This window comes from Cyanistes caeruleus, unplaced genomic scaffold, assembly GCF_971803275.1.
Source record: "Cyanistes caeruleus unplaced genomic scaffold, bCyaCae1.hap1.1 HAP1_SCAFFOLD_101, whole genome shotgun sequence".
NCBI lineage: Eukaryota > Metazoa > Chordata > Aves > Passeriformes > Paridae > Cyanistes > Cyanistes caeruleus.
This window is the reverse complement of record NW_028255903.1, coordinates 803,914-822,067: the sequence shown is the minus strand read 5'-3', so window position 1 is coordinate 822,067 and position 18,154 is coordinate 803,914. Positions and strand designations below refer to the sequence as shown.

General features: G+C 48.4%; 1 protein-coding gene across 1 annotated transcript; it reads left to right on the top strand.

The window, feature by feature from the left end:
* The first annotated feature begins 1,954 nt into the window (after positions 1 to 1,954).
* LOC147646337 (endogenous retrovirus group K member 8 Gag polyprotein-like) lies at positions 1,955 to 3,454 on the top strand. The gene has a single exon (XM_086873620.1). The coding sequence runs from the start codon at positions 1,985 to 1,987 to the stop codon at positions 3,188 to 3,190; it is 1,206 nt and encodes a 401-aa protein (XP_086729746.1). The 5' UTR covers positions 1,955 to 1,984; the 3' UTR covers positions 3,191 to 3,454.
* The last annotated feature ends 14,700 nt before the right edge of the window (positions 3,455 to 18,154 follow it).

Sequence of the window (18,154 nt, the reverse complement as noted above, 5' to 3'; positions counted from 1 at the left end):
TGAAGATTATATATGAAGATATTCACTAAATTGTACTCTTTTACTAAATTGTATTCCTTTTATACCAAATTGCTATTCAAATTACTAAATTAAATTCTTTTACTAAATTTTATTCTTGTATTCAATTCACTAAATTGTATAATTTTTTCCCATGTTATTTAATTGCTATTAACTCAATCAATCTAGTTGTCTGATTTAAATTTCATTTACAACAGCACCAAGAAGAAAAGGGGCTTACTGAGAGCAAGCAAACTTAATCCTCTGCCAGGACACAAATTTAGAGAGCAAAAAATTAAAAAAACCCACAGCATCAGCCCAGCTTCCCAGTGAGAAGGGTTGGAACTCTCTGCCCTCAACACTTCCCCAGCAGGTTTACAAAGGGAACTGGGATCTAAGCTGTGCCCTCTGAACCAGCAGAGCCAGCCTCCCTTCAGGGTGAGAAGCCACAGCCTCAGTTATAGCCCTGGGTGCCTCCTGTGCCCCAGAGAATGGCCCAGCTCACCCGGCCCAGCCCAGCCTGAGCAGCCCAGACTGGCCTCAAGGGATGGGCTCCACCTGCCCACTGTGCCCACAAGCCGGGCCCAAGGGCTCACAAGAGGCTTCCTCCCAGCTCTGCAAAACCTCGGCCAAGACTGTCCCCTTTGCTGTGCTGAGAAGAGTAAAAAACCCTCTCAATTTAACCCCACTGCACTCCTCATGGGGATCCCTGCACACCTCAGGAGAGAGCCCAAATTTTCCCTGTGTGCCTCATGAGGTCCAGGCCCAGGTGATGCCACTGAAGGAAATGTGCCCTTATAGAGGAATGGCTAGAGAGCAAAGGTCATATTCCCATGCAGCAGTTAGCTGGGAAAGAATTAGACAATAGAGTACAGTTGGTGTGAGATGTTGCAAAGTCAGGAAGGCCTTGGTGATAGCTGTTAACTGAGAACAGGACGCTGTGATCAGAAGAATGTGAATTCAGCATAGATGAGCAATCACAGGAATGTAGAATTAGGTGGAGTACCCTTAAATGAAGTATCCAATAATGAGCTTACTTTTTGCACTAAGTATGAGCCTAATTATTGATGCTATATAAGTGGTGTTAGAGTTACCAATAAACGAGACTTGCTGATCATTCATATTGAGTGCTGCATTTCTCCCGCCGAACTCATCAAATGGCGCCCGAACAGGGACCTTTGGGACCTTTGGGATCTTAAGGACTTTTTGGGACATTCAGAGCTTTTTGGGACCTTTGGAACCTTTGGGATCTTTTAAAGGAGTTGGCCACGAGAGTCGGCGACAGGGGACGGGTCCTCCGCAGCAAGGACGGCGAAAAGCAACAGCTGTGATGCATTCCAGGCAACCTCGGAGGAGGGTCCTGATCACACAGTAGGGTTGCCGCGCCCAGGAGACCTCAGAGGAGAGTCCTGCCGTAACGTGCTGCCGAAACCTTGTAGGGGCTGCAACAGCGCGCGCTGACGGTAAGATGGAAAGGCAAGCAGCATATGATTTATTTACCTGCTTTTTAGAAAAGCGACAGGTTAAAGATTTTGATTTGCGCAAGGAGCTTCCTGGACTTCTTGCTTATGGGTATGCTCAGGGTTGTTTTCAGAATCCCCATACAGTTCATGAACTAAGTGAGTGGCGAAAACTTGGAGATAAATTGTGGGACGCTAGTTTAGATGATGATAAAGCTGCTAAAAAACTGGGAAAACTGTGGCGGACAGTTCATAATGTTCTTTTGCAGTATCAGGCTGAACAGGCAGCTGCCACACAGGCATCTACAGCTATGTCAAAAAACAGACTTTTACAGGGAATTAATGAGTTTCCATTGCCACTGGCCACAAATACAGTAATTTTGAACCCCCCCGCGCAACCACTGACTTCCCCCGCTCAGCCACTGACTCCTGCTCCAGCTGCTAATTCTTTTGTATTATCTCAAATTCCTTCACCTACTAACCCTGATTTTGGAACGGAGCCTTCAGCACCGTTACCATCCTCCCCTATGGGAAATAAATCTGTCTCTGGGGTAGGGCGTGAGTTAAGTGAGGCTATTGCACGGGAAAGAAGAGAAACATGGGCTACGTTAGCACAGAATATTTTGCAAGACGGAGATAAGGAAATAGCAGACGCTGTATTAGAAGTAGCATGTCCTGTAACCTTTGCACCAATGCAAGGGGGAGGAATACAAGCTCAAATTACAGCTTTAGATTGGAAATGGTTATCACAGTTGCGATCTACAGTCAGTCAGTTTGGAGTGACCAGTGAACCGGTTAGACAGATGATTAATTATTTGTGGGGTACACAGATTTTGTTGCCTGCAGATTGTAAGAGTATTATGAAATTGATCCTTAGTCAGCATCAGCAGTTGTTGTTTAATGCACACTGGCAAGCTTATTGTCAAGAAAGTGTAAATGTGCAGAGACAGGCAGGTGATCCACTGCATGGACTAACTTTGGAGGAACTTATGGGACTAGGACCATATAGTCAAGTGGAAGCACAAGCTATTTTGGGACCAGATAAATTGAGAGAAGGTATGTGGTTAGCGCGAGCTGCATTTGATCGGATTAAGGAGCCAGGAGGTATTCCATCTTATATGGGTATTAAGCAAGGGCGAGATGAACCATTTGGAGCATTTATTGATAAAGCGGCTTCAGCTATAGAGCGGGCAGGTGTTCCTGAATATATGAGGGGAGCATTGTTAAAACAATGTGCATTACAAAATTGTAATCCAGCAACCAGGTCAGTTTTAAATTCCCTAAATGCTAACTGGACTATTGAAGAGGCATTAGAGAGGATGTCCAATATACCAGTGGGCTCACAGGCAATGTTAGTCCAAGCAATTAAAGAATTAGGGCAAGGGTTAGAAAAGCAGGCTGCATCTAATCAGAGTCAGGTTTTAGCAGCTCTTGCACCCCTACAAGCAGCTACAACCAACAATGGCAGGATTCCAGCCTCCCGATTCAAATGTTTTCGCTGTGGCAACCTTGGACATATTCGAAAGGAATGTACTGTGTCATCTGTTTGGTGCAATCAGTGTCGGTCCAATGCTCATGCTGATAGTGCTTGCCACCGGCGATCGGGAAACGGGAAAGCCAGCGCAAGAAGCCGCCGTGCCAAGACACAAATAGCAGCTGCCGGAACATCAGTGCAACTTCCCTCCAGCCTGCCACAGCAGGGAGCCTCGGCCTTGACCTGGCAGCCTCAGTGACTGTGGATTTATTGACATCACAGCCCTACAAGATTCCCACAGGAATTATTGGACCACTGATAATAAATGGAAAAGCTATGGGTGCAATAGTGTTGGGACGTTCATCTGCTAGTTTAATTGGATTGTTTATTTTACCTGGAGTAATTGATGTGGACTATTCTGGTGAAATATATGTCATGGCATATACACTGGCACCACCAGCCAGAATTGATAAGGGACAGCGAATCGCACAATTGGTGCCGCTGCCGCAATATACCCATCAATTGACACCACTGAAAAATCAATTACAGGGTACGGGTGGATTTGGTTCTACAGGAGGACTTACATTACTTACTCTGGACTTAAACACTCGACCCAAGCGAAAAGTTGTTCTCAATTATAATGGAGAATCCCACCAATTAGAAGGACTATTGGATACTGGGGCAGACTCAAGTATTGTTGCTCCACAGTATTGGCCCCAGGAATGGCCTTTGTTGTCCAGTATGGTTACTGTTACAGGGGTGGGAGGTTTAACTTCAGCAAAAAGGTCTCCACAAATCCAGATTCAATTAGATGGGAAGGTCATCAATTCTGTTTTGTCAATTGTTCCATTACCAGACAAGGTTCAATGTCTAATTGGACGAGATATTTTGTCACAACTTGGTGTTGTTTTGACCAATGAGCACCCTTTAGAATAGAGGCCATTGTTTGCACTTTCCCAATCCCACTCAAATGGATAATCCAGGAACCAGTATGGGTTGAACAGTGGCCTTTAAAAAGGGAAAGTCTGCAGCAAGCTCATCAATTAGTGCTGGAACAATATCAACAAGGACATTTAAAGTTGTCAACAAGTCCTTGGAATACTCCTATTTTTGTTATAAAAAAGAAATCTGGGGAATATCGATTGCTGCATGACTTACGTGCAGTAAATGAACAAATGGAGCCAATGGGGGCACTACAACCTGGTTTGCCCAATCCTGCAATGTTACCAAAAGATTGGCCCTTGTTAATAATTGATTTAAAGGACTGTTTTTTCACTATCTCACTGCATGAACAGGATACTTGCAGATTTGCTTTTACCTTGCCTTCATTAAATCGAGCAGAACCAGACAAGAGGTTTGAATGGACAGTTTTACCACAAGGTATGCGTAATTCTCCTACCTTGTGCCAGCTTTATGTTGATAATGCTTTGCAGCCACTACGTGCTCGATGGCCTACAACCATTATTTATCACTATACGGATGATATTCTTTTTGCTCAGTCACAACCTTTTGCAGATAAACAAGTTAAGGACATTCAAATGCAACTACTTCAGAATGGACTGGTTGTTGCACCTGAGAAAATACAGCAGTCATCCCCATGGAAATATCTCGGGTGGACTTTAACTGAGCAATATGTTGCCCCTCAGAAACTGTCATTGAACATGTCACTTCATACTGTTCATGATGCTCAGCGATTGCTGGGGGATTTGCAATGCCTTAAACCTGTTGTGGGTATTCCTAATGAACTTTTACAATCCTTATGACCTTTGTTGAAAGGTACCGATCCTACAGCACCTATACAGGTCACCAGTGAACAACAAGAAGCTCTCAATAAAATAATGGACTGTATCCAGACAGGTGTTGTTCGTAGGCGAGATCCAGACTTGGACATTAATCTTACTGTATGGTTTGGCCCTCAATATCTTATCAGTGCCTTAACGCAGCAACAAAAGAAAACAAGGGAGATATGGGTATTAGAGTGGTTGTTGCCACCATTACATCAGAGACATACCTTGATTCAAAAAATTGAAATTTTAGCAAACTTGATAAAACAAGGTCGGAAGCGATTGTGGCAAATTATGGGCACAGATCCAGCTGAAATTCAGATACCAATAAAAAAGGACACTTTGGATTGGTACTTAATTCACAGCTCCACACTGCAGGAAGCATTGCTTAACAATAGTAGTGTGGTCAGTACTGAGGAAGTGCCTCGAATACCACTACGATGGATAGGCCAGCAGAATTGGATTGAAAAGCCCAAACGATCATTTGTGCCATTACCAGAGGCATCAACTGTGTTCACTGATGCTGGAAAGAAATCTCGTACAGCTGCTGCTACATGGCAAAATTCAGAAGGACAATGGAATCATCACATTATTCCAGCTCAAAAGGAGGACACATTACAAACTCTGGAATTAGTCGCTGTTGTTTGGGTTTTGGTGCAGTTTAAGGGTCCTGTTAATGTGGTAACTGATTCTTTATATGTTGCAGGAGTGAGTGAACGTATTGAAAATGCAGACATTAAGGAAGTAAAAAATCCTCGTTTATATGAACTGTTTTTGCAACTTCAAAGAGCAGTAAAGTTGAGGACTGCTGCCTTTGCTATTATCCATATTCGTAGCCACAAATGGGATGTGGGTTTAGGAGAGGGAAATGCTAGGGCAGATCGATTGGTTTCATTGTCACAAAATAGTCCTGTCCCACCACAGACATTAGCTAGAGAAGCTCATGCCATCTTTCATCAAAATGCAAAAGGTCTCCATCGAGAGTTTCAGATATCTTTAGAGGAGGCTCGGGCTATTGTCAAAGCATGTCCTATTTGTAGTTTTCATAATCAAGGCAGTGGATTGGGTCTTGGGGTAAACCCTAGAGGATTACAGGCTAATGAGTTGTGGCAAATGGATGTTACTCATGTTGCAGAATTTGGGAGAGTTAAGTATGTACATGTCACCATTGATACTTATAGTCATTACATTTGGGCTACAGCTCAATCTGGTGAGAAAGAACGGAATGTTGAGCGACATTTGGCAAGTTGTTTTGCAGTCATGGGAGTTCCACGTTCTATTAAAACAGACAATGGGCCTGCTTATTGTAGTAGTAGAATTAAGCAGGTGATGCAATCATGGGGAATCAGACACATAACAGGGATTCCACATTCCCCCACAAGTCAGGCAATAGTGGAGCGAGCAAATGGTACCCTAAAACAATATCTGAATAAATTTAGGGAGATCAAAGATCCACAAGAACGATTATTGCGCTGTTTATTTGTTTTAAATTTTCTGTGTATTTTTGGAAACAGTAATTTGCCTGCAGCAATACGTCATAGTGCACCTGAGGCAGAGAAATCTCAAAGCCCAATATGGGTTCACTATAAGGATCCAAAAACAGGACTGTGGGGAGGTCCCAGCAAGGTACTCTATTGGGGACGTGGTTATCTTTGTGTGTCTACCCCCACAGGGCCTGTCTGGGTGCCGAGCCGATGGACTAAACCTGCTGATCCCAGAGATTCACCTTCAGCTGATCCAGAAAATTTAGCAGATACTTCTCGCTCTCTACCATCAACATAGAGACGGGATCTGATGAACTCTCACATGAAAATCTTGTGTACAGTACCGAATTGTGAATGCTATCCTTTTGTATGTTACATTTGTAAAGTGTGTAAAGAAAAGTGGTGGATACATTCTAAGTGGGGTTGATCTCCAAGAGGGATTTGTACAGAGTGTTATAACTTTGAAAGAAATTTAACTGAGATTGCATTACAGGAAGGTGTGCAAACAGGACAATTTGAAAAAGGATCTGATAGATGGTGGGAGATTTTTGCTTTTGGCATAAATCCAGAAAATTATTGTTATCATCCTAATACCCCTTTACCATATATTATTGAAATAACCACAATACGTTGTCGCAAGACACTGACACAGGTGAGGTGTGATATTCCAGGGGTAAAAAATAAAAATTGGGAGCAATTCTTAAAACGGCAGTCTCGAGAGAAAGGGTCTTTCCCTGAAAGTTATCCCTGCTGCCGAGAAGATGGAACACCCCGTGGTTTGAAGCAACCAAATCGACAGGCGAGGCAGAGGGGTAAAAGAAAAGGGAAGCAAGATCTCACATGGGATCCAGCCAAGATGCTGGCTGAACTGCCACAATCCTTTTAAAGTCCTTAAAGGACTACCTCTGATCAGGTTGTTGTTGTGGTTTACTATAATAGAGGGCAATGAAGGGTTTTTATTGACATGGATGAAAGACAAAATATGTGGGTAACGTGGGCTAATCAAACTGGACAGGATACTTTTTGCCTTTCAATGGCTACCCCTTCGGATCCTTTTCGAACTTGTTTAGTGGGCGCACCTTTGGATGATTCATTCAATGCCACAATGTTTAAAAACTGGACAAAGAATTGGAAAACACCCAAGGAAGCAAACAAAACATTATGTGAAATTCCATCAGGTAAATTCACGATCAATATCTGTGACACAGTTTTAATCTCAGCAAATCCCATTGGTGCTCGAAATTGGTACATTGCTACAGGTTTAAATGTTACTGGGTCAGAACCACAAGAGTTAAGACTGTTAGGCTCAGCCCCTAGCAACTACTGTTTGGTTTTTGTCAATTGGGCTAGGAACAATTATGCAAAAAGGTCTCATGGGCCAAATGGTACAAATGTTTCTCCACAAAATTTGCTATATTTGCAAAATAATGATGCATACTGTGGCAATTGGTCTCACAAAGTAAATTCTAGTAGTACACCTTTACAATTACTACCTGGTATTTTTCTAATCTGTGGAGATCGTGCATGGCAAGGATTGCCAGCAAACCTTTATGGTGGGCCTTGTTATTTTGGGAAATTGACATTGTTTGCACCCACTGTACAGCAACTATTAGGAGCCAATAGAACCAGGTTACGAACAAAGAGAAGTGTGTTCCAATTGGGGCCAGAATGCAAGGATCAGGTTGAACTTTGGGAACGTCCTACAGTGATTGTGTCATCTATTTTTACACCTGGAGTATCTAGTGCTCAAGCCTTAACACAGTTACGACGATTGGCATGCTGGACAGGAAAACAGTTTAATATTACATCAAAGGTTTTGTCTGATTTGCTTTTGGATATGAAGAGTGTTAGGCATGCTGTATTGCAGAATAGAGCTGCTATTGATTTTTTGCTATTAGCACAAGGCCATGGCTGTGAGGATTTTGATGGGATGTGTTGCATGAATCTTTCTGATCATTCAATGTCTATTCATGCTCGTCTTCAACAACTACAGAGCAATATGAAAAAATTAACCATAGAAACAAATCCTTTAGAGGAATGGTTTCAATCCCTAGGTCTTTAACAGGATGGTTAAAAAATTTGGCACAAATGGCAATTGTTGTTATATTGATCATTTTGATTGTGTTATTGTTTATTCCTTGCATACTGCAATGCTTGCAAAACATGGTAAAAAAGGCTACTTCTACAGTTTTGTTAGTACAAAAAGAAAACAGGGGAATTATAGAGGAATGGCTAGAGAGCAAAGGTCATGTTCCCATGCAGCAGTTAGCTGGGAAAGAATGAGACAATAGAGTACAGTTGGTGTGAGATGTTGCAAAGTCAGGAAGGCCTTGGTGATAGCTGTTAACTGAGAACAGGACGCTGTGATCAGAAGAATGTGAATTCAGCATAGATGAGCGATCACAGGAATGTGGAATTAGGTGGAGTTGACCTTAAATGAAGTATCCAATAATGAGCTTACTTTTTGCACTATGTATGAGCCTAATTATTGATGCTATATAAGTGGTGTTAGAGTTACCAATAAATGAGACTTGCTGATCATTCATATTGAGTGCTGCATTTCTCCCGCCAAACTCATCATGCCCTCACAACCCAGGGACGCTCAGCATGGGCTCCCCCAGCCCCTCAGTGCCCCACTGCTGGCCACAGCAGCCCCTGCCTGGCTCCTGCCTGCCCACACTGTGGGCACCCCCGGCTGCTCCTGGACATGGAGCTCAGCAGGGCTGGTGAAGTGTGGGCTCTGCTGGTGGTACCAGCCGGACACTGGGGTGACAGCTCCATCTCTTTATTAGAACAAAAAACATGGGCCAACCCCTGCTCTGGTGGACAGGGGCTGCCCAATTTCAGTCCTGGCCAGGGACCAGGGTCAGGGGGCTCAGGGGCAGAGGGTCTCGCTTGGGAGGTCCGAGTCTTGGGATGCCCTCAAGACGGGGATGCAGCCACAGCACAGCAGATGGGGAGAGATGTGAAGAGCGAGGATAACAGGTCAGCTTCTCAGAGACTAAAATCTTTGGCTGGTCTTCTGAAGCTGCAGAGGTGGTCCTGTGGAGAGAGGAGGTGGCTGAGGCCCCCAGCTGCTGCTGGCATCCTGGCGAGCAGGGTATGGCTCTGGGCAGGGTCCCTGGCCAGGAGCGGGCCCCAGAGCGCCTCTGCCTTTCAAGGGCAATCTCGTCCCCGCGCTTTCTCCTGCCCACCTTGCTTTGTCTCTGCCCGCTGCTCCTGGGGCTGCTCTTGGCCAGGCAGCCTCAGTGGCAGCCAGCACTGGCTGCAGCCCCAGCGGGCTCCCCAGGACAAGGCCCCGCAATTAAGAGGCCAATTAAAGGCCTGGGCAGCAGCAGAATTCTCAGCAGAGTTATTTGGACAACCAAGGACTAGCCACAAGTCCACAGCAGCCTCATTGGGAATGTCTCCTGACTATGAGCAGCCTTTCAAGAAGCTGTTTGAGGGCGAGATCAGCAAAACACTCACCATTTTCTCTTCCAGCAATACCAGATTCCAGCACAGCATATCATCAGGAAAAGTGCTCCACCAGCCACAATGGCCATTAACTTAATCAAACCATGTGTTCCCTGGTAGAAAACTCTTCTCATGCTTTCCCAGATATTCTGAGCATGTGTTGTGGTGCCGGCTGCATCTGTGGGAGCAGTGGGCAACGTGAGACTGTGCTGTGCTCCACTGCTGATCTGGCAGCACACTGGATACGGCCAGGACATTCTCTGTTTCACCCAGAGCTGGGGCCTGCAGGCACCTTGGCACCCCTTGGCACAAGACTGCTCAACCCCCCGAGCTTGAATGGCACAATTTCTCTGTGCTGTGCTGGTCTTCTCCAGGCAATACTTGCCAAAGACATGGATAAGGATCAGAAAAATGCCCAGGGTTTTGGAAATCCTCCAGGGCCACCCCTCTTCCAAACAGACCCTAAACCTGAACTGCCCCGATACCAGGAAATCTCAGGGGATCTCAGGGTGTGCATGGCCTGTGCTGCACTTTGGGCTCTCTGTCAGCTGATGCTAAATGCCTTCCTGCAGAGGCTGGGGAGAAGCTGCAGCTCCTTCCAGGGCTTGGAAACAGCTCTGCAGGGCATGAAAGCAGCAGTGGGGCAGTGAGGCTGCCATGGATCCCTTCCTGCTGTACTGGGCACAGAGTGTCCAGATGTGCAGAGAAAGCCCCTGGCTGCTGAGTCTCAGGAGAAGGCTGAGGGACATGGACCCACCACAGCGTCCCTCCAGGTCATTCAGGATTATGTCCAGATATTTGAGTTCCCCCATTGCTACATTACTATCTCCTATAGGTTTGTTCTTCTTTCCCAGGGGACCAAAATATAAAGTATTTCCATTTCCCAGGAATGGATCCCACAGAACCCGTGCTCAGCCTGTGGGGTCAGCAGGGATGCAGCACACCCCTGTGATGGGATCTGGGCTTGCTTGCAGAATCCAGCTCAGGAGCTGGGAAAGTCCCCCCTGCAGACACACCTGTAGTTCAACAGCCACAGAAGCTTCTCTCATCTCTGCTGCACAGGCAGCACTGAGCCATAGGAGCAGTGAGAGGATCACGCAGGGCGAGGGCACACACGTGCACAGCTCTGTCCTGGCACCTGCAGCGAAGCCGCCCTGGCCGAGCCTTGGGCTCTGAGCTGGCAGCTCTCCCAGGGGGAAAGGCCTTGACCTACCCTCATAATCTTCCTCATCATCAGGCTCAGTAACTGATATGGACGGGGAATCCAGATCATCTTCATCATCAGGGGAATCCAGATCATCTTCATCATCAGGTTCATCTGCAAAGAAAGTCAGGACAGAACAGCTCCCATGACACTGCTGAAGATTCTTCTTCAGGCTGGAGTGGCAGTGAGTGCACCTGGGTGACTGCTGCCCTCCAAAGCACTCCCTCCTCTCCACCTTCCACTCAGGAGCAGGAGCAGGGGGACCACGTGCCTGCAGTGGCCCCACACTGGGATGGAAGGAGCCCCTTGCATGGCAGACAGGGGAGAAAGGACTCCCTGGAGCTGCCAGCAGCTCTGAACTGAGCCCCAGGAAGGGCCAGGGCTTGGCAGTGGCAGCTGGAGCAGCTCAGGCTCCCTGGGGCTGGCAAAGGAGCCACACAAGGCACAGCCCCAGGGCACAGCCCTGGCCTTGGCCCCTTCCCTCTCTGTTCTTCTCTGTGGCTGCACAGAGCATATGGAAATAGACACTGGCATTGCACACGGGAAGAAGATTGACAGCTAAATGCTCCTTCCTCCCACTGACAGCAATGCTGTGGGATCACTCAGGGCTCCAGAAGGGAGCAGGGCGAGGTTTCCAGAATCCATCAACCTTCAGACTCTCAAGGGAAATGGCACGTGAGTGAGGTCTTGCCACATTGACACTGATTATTCTGTGGAAAAAGGGACATTGAGAACTTGCCTCCAGCATCTGGCAAGGTCTTCAAACCGCCATCTACCAATACTTCCAGATGCTGCATGTCACGATCCCAATCTGGAAGGGAGCACAGATCAGAACCATTCCATGGTGTGCTGGGATCCCCTTCTGCCTTAGGGAACTGGGCACTGCAAGGGGTTTGGGGGAAGGCCACGGGAGCCAGATGTCAGTGGACATGGCCAAAGCTGCAGAGGGGCCTGGAGAGCTCTGGGCTGGCTCTGGTCACACTCCAGCATCTTTGCAGGCCCTGTGCAACATCTCTGGATTGGCGGCAGGACCGACCCAGGGCCCTTGAGGATTCTCTCCCTCCCACAGAGGAAACCCTCCCTAAAGCTCTGGGGAAAACCATCCCCAGTGCTTCCCAGGGAGAAGGGAGCACTGTCCCAGGAAAGGGAAGCCAGGCCGCCGGCTCACCTGCTCGCCCTGCTCCCCATGGAGCAGCCTGGGCAGCCCTCTCAGGCAGGGCCACTGCCAGGAGGAGCAGGAGGAGGAGGTGCAGAGCAAAGGCCATGGTGCCTTGCCCTCTGCCAGTCCTGCAGCTCTTGCTGCCACCACTGTCCTGACACCGCTGTCCCAATGTCAGCACAGCTGCTGCCACCGCCGCTGCTGCCGCAACAGTCGTGGTCAAGGACTGACTGCTCGGTCCTCGTGGTGCTGTGCAACCACGGGGCTCTGGGACCTCTGTGACCTCAGAGCCTGCTGCCACCTCAGCCTGCTGTCACCCCAGAGCCTTCTGTGACCTCATGGCCAGGGTGGAATTGTGTGGGGAGTGGGATCTGCCTTCTTCACTAGGGAGCTCATCCTGCCCAGCAGCTCTGTCAAGGGCTATGACAGGGTCCCAGCCCAGCTGATCTCACAGGCTGGGGGATGAAGGGATGGAGAGCAGCCCTGCTGAGAAGGACTTGTGGCTGCTGCAAGGAGAGAGGCTGGACATGAGCCAGCCATGTGCCTCCAAATGAGGGTGCCCAGCAGCTTGAAGGAGGTGATTCCACCACTCCTCTGCTCTGGTGCGAGCCCACCTGGAGTACTGCATCCACCTCTGGGTGCCCAGCACAGAAAAGACATGGTCCTGTTGGAGCTAGTCCAGAGGAGGGACAGAATGCTCTGAGGGCTGGAGCCCCTCTGCTTTGGAGACAGGCTGGGATAGCTGGGGGTGTTCAGCCTGGAAGAGGGAAGGCTCCACGCAGACCTGATTGCTACCTTTCAGTACTTTAAGGGAGCTTTTAGAAAAGACAGGACAGAATTTTTAGTAGGGCCTGTTGTGACAAGACTGAGGGGGAATCTTTTCAATCTAAAAGACAGTAGATTCAGACTAGACCTAATGAAGATGTTTTTTACACTGTGGGTTTTGAAACCCTGGCACAGGTTGCCCAGAGAGGTGGGCATCCATCCCTGCTGACATCCAAGCTCATGCTCTGAGCAACCTGATCTAAAGGTGTCCATGCTCTCTGCAGGGCACTGCACTAGATGGCCTTTAAATGTCCCAAGCCAAGCCATTCTGTACTCCTGTGCACCAGCAGAGCAGTGCTGGAATAATGCTGGGGTGATGATGCTGGCACCTGTGCCATTCAGCTGTTGGCCAAGAGAGGATTGATGGGCTGCACAGTGAAGTCTGCAGAGAACAGTGTGCTCAAGGAGAAACAGGAGAGGAACATGGCTTCCAGTTCAGATAAATGCCAGCATTTTGCTGCCCATTCCTTGTTAAGAAATAAAGGAATGTCTGGAAGATCCCTTCAATGTGGGTGCACTATTGGCTCTATCAGTACTTGTGTTCTGTAAAACAGGTGAGTTGTTACAGCTTCTTGCCCCATTTATCACTGGATAAAACCCAAATACTGCATTGCTCCATGTCTCCTTTCTTCCAAGTAAAGGCAGATTTTGTTCATTCTTGAGTGGGACATATTCATCTGTTGACAAGCAAATTCTTCTTGCCATTCACACAATGTTGATTTGCTCTAATCGGATTGTAATTAAGATCTAACTCAAATTATGCAACACTTTGCCTCACAATCCATCTGCCTAAATTACACTGGTAATTTAGGCAGATGGATTGTGAGGCAAAGTGTTGCATAATTTGCCCTGGAGAGAGTTTTTCTCTAATTCAATGACATATGAAGACAGGTGTAGCCTACCATACTTGTGGCATTAGTCTCCCACTCTGTCCTTTCCTCTCACCCAAGGGGAGGATCGAGGTCTGCAGGTCTCATCTGTGCACAGAAAGAGTTAATATCTCACCCAGACCTGCAGATGCTCATGATGGTTTCTGCTGGGCAGTGGCCGAAGCAGTCACGGTGATGGATTTCAGGCATCGCTGGGGCTGTGCCAAGATCTCGGGGGGCCCGGCCAGAACAGTCGTGGCTGTTCTGCCCACATGGCTGGTCCCAGGCCCCTGCTCCCTTCAATTCCAGCTGCGGGCCGATGGCTTCCCCTCCCTGTGCCCGGCAGCCGCTGGGGCCGCGCGGGCCGTGGTGAAGGGGCCTGGCCCAGCCCAGAGCCGCTCCCGGGGCCTGGCGGAGCCCGGCTCGGTGCAGGCCAGGCTGGAGCAGGGCCGGCCTGATCAGCACCCAGTTAACTCTTCACAGCTGGAAACAACAGAGAGCTTTCCTGGGCTTGCCCGTCTTTAAAATGTGGATTTCACACAGGAGGATACAGCTTCTAAATGGTTCAATAGGTTGTCAATTCTCAGAGCCAGCCAGCTGTTGGTTTTGTAAGCACAGAGGAAGCTCTTAGAAGCCCCCTCCTAGAATAAACATTTGCATGGGTGGCTTCTTCCCTCCTCACCAAGTATCAACTAATATAAAACCACAAACACTCAGGGTGAAATAGGAAGCAATTTTGAAGCAATTGTTTTAAAGCAAAATCAGTTATTGCACAGAGATTGATGTCACTCCCCCAAAGCACTGGAGAGGGACAGTGACTCCGCCACCTCCCCTCTGGCCAGCCCATTCCAATTCCCAATCACCCTTTCTGGGAGGAACTCCTTCCTATTGTCCAGCCTAAACCTGCCCTGGTGCAGCTTAAGGCTGTGTCTCCTTGTCCTGCCCTCCAGCAGATCCCCACTCGCAGACAGCTTGGTGTCATCTGCCATTTTTGAGTGCTGGACTCGACCCCCTCAGCCAGACCCTCAGTGAAGATACTAACCAGGCCTGGGCCCAGCACAGATCCCTGGGGACACCACCAGGGACTGGACACCAGCTGGATGCAGCACCATCCCCACCACTCTCTGGGCCCGGCCTCCAGCCAGTTCTGCAGCCAGCAAAGAGTGCTCCTGTCCAAGCCGTGGGCTGCAGCTTTTCCAGGGAATGCTGTGGCTCTCCGTGTCCAAGGCCTTGCTGAAGTCCAGCTCGACACATCCAGAGCCTTTCCCGCACCCACCAGGCGGGTCAGCTGGTTATAAAAGGAGATCAAGTTGGTCAGGCAGGACCTGTCCCTCCTAAAGCCACGCTGGCTGGGTCTGAGCCCTGGGCCATCCTGGAGGTGCCGTGTGATGGCACTCAAGGGGGTCTGTTCCAAAACCTCACCAGGCACCAAGCTCAGGCTGACAGGCCTGCAGTTCCCCAGAGCCTCCTGCCAGCCCTTCTGGGGGACGGGCTCACACTGGCACCTCCAGTCCTCTGGGACCTCCCCAGTGAGGCAGGACTGATGAGGAGAAATGATGGAGAGCAGCTTGGGGAGCTCATCCACCAGCTCCCTCATCCCCCTAGCATGGATCCCATCCGATCCCATCCACCTGTGAGCATCTGAGTGGCTCAGCAGGTCTCTGACTGCTTCCTCCTGGATTACAGGGGGCTCTTCTGCTCCCTGTCCCCATCTACCAGCTCAGGAGAACACTTGTCCTGAGGAAAACCTGTCTTGATATTGAAAAGGTGGTTTTATTTATTTAATGTTTCTTAAATATTTAAAATTTTATGTTTACGTTTTATTAAATATTGAGGCAAAGAAGGGGTTAAGTACCTCAGCCTTTTCCTCATCTTTGGTAACCATATCCCCCTCAATAAGGAATGGAGGTTGTCCATAGCCTTCCTTTTGCCATTAATGTATTTATATTATTGTATATATAATGTATTTATAATGTATTTATAAAAACATTTTTATTATCCTTCATAGAGGGATCCAGGTTAAGTTCTAATTGAACTTTCACCTCTCTACTTTTCTTTCTGCATGACCTAATGACATCCTTAAACATTTCCTGAGTTGCCTGCCCTTCTGCCCAAAGGTGATGTACCCTCATCTTTTCCCTGAGTTCCTCCAAAAGCTCCCTGCACACCCAGGCCAGTCATTTTCCTCACCAGCTCATATTTTGTCAGAGAGGGACCGGCTGTTCCTGCTCCTTCAAGACTTTTTTTCTTGAAGTGTGTCCATCCTTCCTGGAATCCTTTGTTTTAAAAGGCTGTTTCCCTTAAAAAACTCAGTACCTGATTTTGGTACTCCCCAAATCTGCATCCTTAATTGGCTGAAGTCTGTTCTTCGTAAGTCCAGTGTAGGAGTTTTGTTGATGCCCCTCCTTCTTTCACAGAATATTTCAAAACTCGATGATTTCATGGCCACTGTACCCCAGGCAGCCTCCAACTACCACATCCCCCAGCAGCTCTTCTCTGTTTGTGAACAGCAGGAGACACAGCTTTCCTTGGCAGTGGCAAGAGAAGGAAACCTCCCCAAAGTGCGGCTTGGCAGGTTCAGCCTGGAGGGGAGGAGAAAGAAAAGTCCCTGCCAGGGTAGAATTTTGGTGCAGGAGGTGTCCCAGCGTGGGCCTGGACCATGCCATGGCTGAGTGTGCCAGGAGCTGGCAGTCAGTGGGGCCCAGGGATGCTCCAAGGGACTTGGAGTTTTGCTTCTGACTCCTTGAGCAGCTTCTTCAACCTTCTCTCAGTGCCTGAGGGTCCTGGACCCAGCTCCAAATCCACCCTGGGGTTCATTAAAATACAGAAAGCCTCGGGAACTCTTTCTCTTCCTTCCACTGTCTTCAAGTCCAAGGCTTGTGCAGCTGCTTGGAATCAGTTTGGAGTTCTGTTGAGGAGGAAGATTTGAAAATCCACCACTTTTTTTTTTTTTTTTAAATTAAGGGTGTATTTTTTATTTTCTTGAGAAGAGGAGACAGAAGCATTCCCCAAGTGATCTTGATGCTGAATGTCTCCTGAGGAGGTCTGGTCACAGAGAAGAGTGAGCCCCTTGTGGGCTGCCGCTGTTTGGACAACCTGCTCCTCACCCCGAGCCTCAGCATGTCTGACATCGTCCACCTGGGACTGACATCCCAAAGCATTGAGAACCTTTATCAACTTTTCTTTATCATTAAAATCTAATTAATTAATAAAAACTAAAATTTTATTTTTATAATATTATTCTGTATTTTTATAACGTAATTTTTATACTTATATGAACGAATTGATACATTTTGCGCAACTGAAAACATTATTGGTCTTTGGTACTAAGTACCACAATCCCCTTCTTTAATTAATTGACCACTATTGCTCCCTCTTTATGCTAATTACACCTATTTTTAGTCCTTTGGTCATAATTTTTAAATTATTCTCAGACAGGTTGAAAGGAGCCACTTTGGGGTCCATGGAGACTTTTCTGAGGAACATTTGGGGCAGTTTTAGGTCTGGGGAGGGAATTTAGAGAGAACTTGGGGGTCTGGAGGACACTTGGGAGAGCCAGGTGGGCACTTGGAGGGGGACTTGGGGATTCTGTGGGACAGTTCGGGGTCAGGGGGAACACCTGGGGGTCTAGGGGGGCACTTGGAGGTCAGGGAGGGGAATCTGGGGGCCCTTCGGGGTCCGGGCGGGCACTTGGGGGGCTGTAACGGGGCTCTCTGGGCCGCGGGGGATGACGGGAGATGTAGGCACCGGTATAATGAGGCTTAATGGGGCCGCGGAGCATCACGGGAGTTGTAGGCGCAGCTCCAATGGGTTCCGGTGAGGCGCGGGGCATGACGGGAGATGAAGTCCCGGCTGGAATAGCGCTCTAAGGGCGCCGCGGAGCATGATGGGAGCTGTAGTTCCGGAAGTGTATCGGAAAACGCGTTCGGCGGTGTGGGGAAGCCCTTGGAGAATATTTTTGTGTCCGAGTCGTGGCTGCTGGTGCTTGGGGCGAATGTATACGGCTCGGGAGCACTTGGGGGGAACCTGGGGAGCTCTATCCGGTGCTCTTTAGGGCGCGGGGCACGGCAGGAGGTTTGGGCGAAAAACTGTGTTGTGGGATGATGGGAGGTGAACTCCCAGGAGTGGCTGGAAGGGGCATCTGTGGGATCGGGAGCATTCAGGGATCCAGGGACACTTTGAGGGGTCCCGAATGGGCACTGAGGGGGCACTCGGGGATCCTGAAGGGTCTGGGGGACACATGTGACATATGGGGGGCAATCCCGGGGTTCTGGGGAGCGCAGGGCATATTCACAGTTCCTCACAACCTGGTCTCAATTGCCCCCTGCAGGCTCCTACTGACTGCCAGTATGATCCCAGTATGATATCAGTACACAGCCAGTGCAATCTCAGCCACTGCCAGGATGATCCAAGTACAAACCAGTCCCTGCCAGTGCTGCCAC

Excerpts from the sequence above, each read along its gene's own strand:
- LOC147646337 (XM_086873620.1), top strand. The coding sequence starts at position 1,985 with ATGGGAAATAAATCTGTCTCTGGGGTAGGGCGTGAGTTAAGTGAGGCT.